At 35.3% G+C, this 6,456-nt stretch overlaps 1 protein-coding gene across 1 annotated transcript; it reads right to left on the bottom strand.

Moving 5' to 3' along the window:
• Positions 1 to 285: 285 nt before the first annotated feature.
• LOC115223588 (polyadenylate-binding protein 4-like) lies at positions 286 to 6,062 on the bottom strand. The gene has a single exon (XM_029794234.2). It carries the CDS (start codon positions 5,791 to 5,793, stop codon positions 3,901 to 3,903), a length of 1,893 nt encoding a protein of 630 aa, XP_029650094.1. The 5' UTR covers positions 5,794 to 6,062; the 3' UTR covers positions 286 to 3,900.
• Positions 6,063 to 6,456: the final 394 nt, after the last annotated feature.

The raw sequence follows: 6,456 nt of genomic DNA, 5'->3' as shown, positions 1-6,456 counted from the left end.
TGTCCCCCTAGCATTGCTTGACAACTGATGCTGGTGTGTTTATGTCCCTGTCCCTCAGCAGTTCAGCAAAAGAGATAGAATAAGTACTGGGCTTACAAAGAATAAGTCCCGGGGTCGATTTGCCCGACTAAAAAAGGCAGTGCTCCAGCATGGCCGCAGTCAAATGACTGAAACAAGTAAAAGAGGTATTTTGTCATACAAAGAGGGGATAATAGTACAGAAGTGTACAAAAGTCAACACCAACTGGGAACTTAAAAACTTTTCCAAATAAAAACTACAATAGAATTTAGTTTAAACTTTTTATTTTTATTAACTGAATGAAAGAAAAGACGTCAGGTCATCACCAGTACAGTGAAATACTGTCCCCACATATTAGCTCCTGTACAGGTTGCAATTCAGTTCTTAAAAGTGTTTTATTTGTGTTGTTTTTAAGTTATTTTAATTATTTACTTTTTATTTTAAATTTTTTAATACCATGTACCAACTTACAGAAGGTTTGTAAAAGAAAGTGTGTGAGGAGATGGGAGCAGTATTTGGGAAGGAAGAGGAAGGTGGGGGAAGGATTTTTTTGTCTTTTAAATTTTTGAAATGACAGGGGTTTTTTTTTGTTTTATTAAAAAAAAATAAAGAAAAAACAGGGGGACAGGAGGTTGGCAACAGTTGGATTTGAAATCAACTCAGTGACTCTCCAAAATAGAAAAAAAAAAAAGATTTTTTTTTAAATAAATAAAATTTTTTAATGCACCTTAATAACTTAGTAGTAGTAGTAATAATAATAGAAGTGGTAGTTGTTTTAATTTTTTTTTTTTTGGCAACCAGCATTATTTCCAACTCAAATCCTGGAACAAGTTTAAGAGAAAGAGGACAAAAAAAATATACCAGATTTTCAACCTGCCCCAGATCTAGTTCGAATAAGTGGTTTTTCATTTTTAAAGTTTTAACTTTTAAATTGAAATTAAATTGAGAGAGAGAGAGATAGGGAGGGAGAGGGACTTGGTATGCTAATTTTCATTTTATTATTACAATTTTTTTTCCTTCCTTTTGAACATATTCAATTTTTATAAGTTTCTTTTTTTTTTTCAAAGTTTTATTTTATATATATTAACTTGGGGTATTTTTTACTCTTTTTTCTTTTTTTTTTTCAAAGAGGCTAATCCGACCCATAAGTTTTCTAGGAAGGTTGCCTTAAAAATAAAATAAACAAAAAAACTGTTAACCACCATTTTCTGAAAGTTTTGTTGGGAGTTTTGAAACATTCAAAATATAGAAGTGTGTGTATGTATATATATATACATATATGTGTATGTATATATACATATAATCTATATACATATATGTATATATATACGTACACATACATGCATGCTAGATACATTTGCAGCTGTTAATGCAATTTTTAAAATTTAAGTTTGGGGTTTTTTTCCTTGTTACGATTTTTTTCTTTCTTTGGATTTTATATTTTTTCATTTATATTTATTTTTCTTTTACAATTTAATCTTCATTACCTGAGCATTTAACAGATATATTATTTTTTTTTCTTTGCATCATTTTAAAAATTTTCTTTAAAAAAATCTTCTCTACATAAGACTTTTAAACAAAATCTCTTTTTTCAAGAACCTAGTACAAAGAGATTCAGTGTTGTAAATTATTTGGGTTTTCAGTAACTTTTATTAGAAAATCTAAAGCTTGTTATTTTTATATATTTTTTTATTATTATTTGTCTAAGATTTGTGAGAGGTTTTTTTAGGTTTTTTTTTTGCAAATAAATTTTTAGTTTAATTTTGAAGTGAAGGGGGGGATTTTAAATAACAATGTCATTTAGACGTTGCTTATGTCCACATACAAGTGTAGTACATATAATAATATATGTGTGTGTGTGTGTGAAATGGTAAGGAGAGAGAGAGGGAGGAACTAAAGAACACTACTTCCAAGAAAGAAAAACGTTAAATTGACATTTTTATTGTAGAATTTTATATATATTACATATATATACATACACATATATATATATACATATATATAATTTCCAAGAAAACAAATTTTCAATTTTAGTTGTTGCATTTTTTCGGAGAGGAGGTTTCTTGGAGAAAACCGTTTCCCTCTTCCAAGATTACAGAAAGAAACTAAATTAAAGCCAACCGTGACACGTGGTAACAGTAATAGTAGTAGTAGTAGTAATAATAATAATAATAATGGTAAAAATAACAGAGAGGGTGGAACAAGTAGACAAGTTATAAAAAGTGTGGGCTGTGAGGGAGTGACCTAGAAAAGGAAATCAAAGAACAAAAATTATAATAATAATTGTACATAGACAAGGGGTCAACTCCTTTTATGTCCAGCAAGGAAACAAATACGAAATAGAATTAATAAAAAATAAATATAATTGAGGAAGGAAAACACAGAATTAGGTGGACATGGAGACAAATTGTTAAGCCACGGTACACATACATACACACATATATATACACAGTCACAGCACGCACGTGGGTGTGGTGAGAGCAAAAAAAAAAAAAAAAGACAGACAGACAGACAGATATACAGGTTGTTGGCCAAAAAAAAGTTTTAGTAGTTCAGTTTTGTTTCTCTCTCCTTCTCCACACATTGTTTAATTAATTAATTAATAATTGTAATTATTGTTGTTGTTGCTGATGTTGTTAACAATCCATTCGTACAAATCTACGACCAGTCTCCATCACAAACTAAAATCTTTCAACATCTCCAATATGTGTGTGTATCATCATCATCATATATATTTTTTTGGGCAAATTTTAACTGTTACATTTTTTTTGTTATATTTTCATTTATATTAATTGCAGCAGCAGGAGGAGATATTTTTTTTTTCTCTTTCTAGTTTTTCCAATTTTTTTTTTATAATACTTTGTTTCCAATTAAAAAAAAACAAAAAAACATAATAATAATGGTAAAATAAATATAAAACTATCACCATCATGATAAATGATCAAAATATTTCTGGAGTTTATGAGATGGGACAATCTACCCCAGGATGGGGGGTGGCAGTTCATACAGATTCACATATATATATATGTATAGATAGGTATATATATATAACATACCACATGTATATATAACATTATTACAACTATAATATATATATATAGAGAGAGAGGGAGAGAGTATCAAGAAGTGTTGTTACTTCCTCTCTGCACCACCCGCATCTATTAAAAGGGGTGAACGATTCCCAACAGAATAAACGTAAAAAATAATTTTTTTTTTTTTTAAAAAGGAGACATTTTTAAGGTAAAAAAAAATTATTAGAGGACAGGACAACAGACTCCACCAACCGAAGAGGCACCTTAAAGTGGAGGGGGGGAGTGAGATATTCTCTACAAACACACATACACACACTTGGTTGGTACTGGCAATTGTAGTGTAGTAGTATTAGTAGTAGTAATAATAGTAATAATCATATAATAATAATTAAAAATAACAGTAATAGTAGTAGTAATTTGTAGTGGAAGATGGTCAATTGTTGTTATCCATCATTTTATATAGAAACGAAGATAGTGGTGTACGTGTGTGTGCGTGATGGAGACGGTTGAGATAGATTGGCAGATGGAGAGAGAGACTTGGAGAGACATGTAGGAGGTTAGCAGATATAAAAGACATAGTAATAATAATAATAATCACTGATAATGACAATAATAATAGTAGTAATAATAATAATCACAATCAGAAATCAGCAAATACTAATTAAAAAGAAGAGAAATCATTTAAACATGACAGAAAAAGGATAAGTCTGGTGATGGGAAAGAGGTGAAAAGGATTTTTCGTGTTTCATTTTTTTGTTGCTATACTTCACTGTGGTTTGGTGTTTTTCATTTTTCTCTTTTTCATCTTCTTTGATGTTGTTGTTGTTGTTGATGGTTGTTGTTCTTCTCTTCAGTCTTTCTTGACGACCCCAGCATTGGTGGCAGCAGCTTCCTTAGCCTGGTGTGCCTGCAACACAGCCAGAGCTTCCTCAACTTTGGCCTGCAACGACTCGTGAGAGTCGATCATGTGTAACAACTCAGAGTTGTCAATCTCCAACAACATACCGGTGATCTTGCCAGCCATGTCAGGGTACATACCGTGAATCAACGGGAAGAGGGTTTCACCGAGCATCTGTTTCTGTTCTTGTGGTGGAGCTGCTGCCAACATACCGGAGGTGAGAGGTTCTTGTCCGTGGACGACTACCGGTTGCTGGGCAGTTGGTTGACCTAGCATCGATTGCATCGTACCCATAGGGCCGAGAGGTCTCATCGGGCCGAATTTAAAGTTGGCTCTGGAATTCTGTGACTGCATGTTAGTTGTTTGTCTTCCGGTAACGGAGGGAGGGACAGCCATTCTCTGTCCTGTTTGTCCAGTGATGGGCCGAGAACCAAGGTTGCTGCGAACTGTAGACTGAGCCCCCGTTGGACGGGTTTGTCTCATCTGCTGTGTGGCCAAAGGCGGGTACGCAGCGGCCTGCTGGGCCGAGGCTGGCCTAATAGATTGCCAGCGAGGACCCGGGGCCCTCAACTGCGTTATCGGAGAGGGATAGTATCTTTGTTGAGGCATGGTTGGTACGAAGTAACTGGTTGGATTGCTGGCCTGGAAGATGGTGTTGATCGAACTAAGCGGGTTTCTAATAGTTTGTATTCTCTGAATATATTGTGAGGCGAGCTGGGCCTTACGCTCTTCCTTCTGTTGAGCCAAAGCAACGTACAGCGGTTTGAACACTAAGATGCGGCCGTTCATCTCGGTCACTGCCTTCGTAGCCTCCTCAGGGGATGAGAAGCAAACGAAACCGAATCCTCTAGATCGTCCATTTTCGGTCATAACTCTAGCACTGGTGATAGTTCCAAACTGAGAGAATTCCTTACGTAAACGCTCATCATCAATGGCGTCGTCTAAATTCTTCACATAAAGATTCACTCCTTGGTAACGGTTAATACGCTCCATTTTTATTTTTTCAAACTTCTCCTTTAATTCAGCTTGCCGTTCAGCTTTTTTCTGTGCTCGGCCGGCATAAAGTATGCGCCCGTTCATATCCATGCCATTGATTTCATTTACAGCAGCTTCAGCTGCCTCAGCCTCTTCAAAGCTCACAAACCCGAACCCCTTGGATTTTCCTGTCTCGTCTTTCATCACTTTAGCGCTGGCTATTTTGCCGAACTTCTCAAATACTTGGCGTAGTTTATCGTCATCCAGGTCATCATTGAAATTCTTCACATAGACATTAGTAAACTTTTTGTATTTATCTCCAAGCTGTTGCATTCGTTCCCTTCGAGGAATGAACTTTCCGACGTAGACTTTTTTCCCGTTCAGTAACATACCGTTGACTTTTTCAATAGCACAACGAGCAGCTTCTCCAGTTTCAAAATGTACAAATCCATACCCTTTAGATCCGCTTTCATCAGAAACGATTTTACAAGACAGAATATTACCAAATGCTGAGAATGTGTCGTACAATGCCTTGTTGTCAATGCTTTTGTCGAGGTTTTTGATGAAGACATTACCCAGGCCTGATTTACGAAGGGAAGGGTCACGTTGAGACCACATGATGCGGATGGGTCTCCCTTTGATGGCGTCGAAGTTCATTGTGTCTAAAGCTCTTTCAGCATCAGCTGGCTGTTGGAAATTCACGTAGGCATAACCGAGAGAACGGCGAGCAATCATGTCCCGACAAACGCGAATAGAGGTGACGGGTCCGGCAGAAGAGAATTTCTCGAAGAGAAGAGCCTCTGTCACGTCCGGGTGCAAGTCGCCTACATACAACGACGCCATCGGGTAGTTTGGTGCTGTAGGATTCATCTGTGAAAGTTTTTGGTCAGAGTTCTTGAATATAGTTGGTTAAGTTTGAGTTTTTTTGGGGGGGAAATATTTTTTTTTGTTCTCCTCTGCTGGCAATACAATGGCCTCCTAGGTGGGAGAGGTCGTCCTGCTTTCCAAGTGAGATAGCAATGGTGGAAAACTAAATGGCGGAAGGAAACGGTGATTTCGCAAACCTCTCACCTACCTAAAATAAGCCTACCCGCTTATAGCCCCACAGTTCAAATTTTGCGAGTATTTTTTCTCAAATATAATCCAAATCAAATGAATTTCGTCAATATATTACATTTTAAAAACGTTCTTGATACTTTAAAACATAAAAACAGTATGGTTTGCTTGCATTTATGTATATTTTAGCATTTTATAACTTGAATAATGTCAGTGGTTATCATCCAGTTAAAGCAAGTTATAATTCAATTTTTAGTATTATAAACAGTAAAATAGAAATAATAAAAAAATAGCAACGCTTAATTCGCATAAATATAGATTTTATATCGTTAAATGCAGATTAAACAAGCGGAAGAATTTTATAAGCGCTTAATTTTTTGCATCACCGCTGGCACGTGATTTGCTATTGTAATCAGTTAACGCCATGTAGTATAAAACGAAATCTCAATAAAATAACGATGACACAAACATCTTTCA

The sequence above is a fragment of the Octopus sinensis genome, linkage group LG23 (genome assembly GCF_006345805.1).
Source record: "Octopus sinensis linkage group LG23, ASM634580v1, whole genome shotgun sequence".
NCBI classification, from domain to species: domain Eukaryota; kingdom Metazoa; phylum Mollusca; class Cephalopoda; order Octopoda; family Octopodidae; genus Octopus; species Octopus sinensis.
The sequence above is the reverse complement of the archived record's forward strand: the minus strand, read 5'-3'. Positions and strand labels throughout refer to the sequence as shown.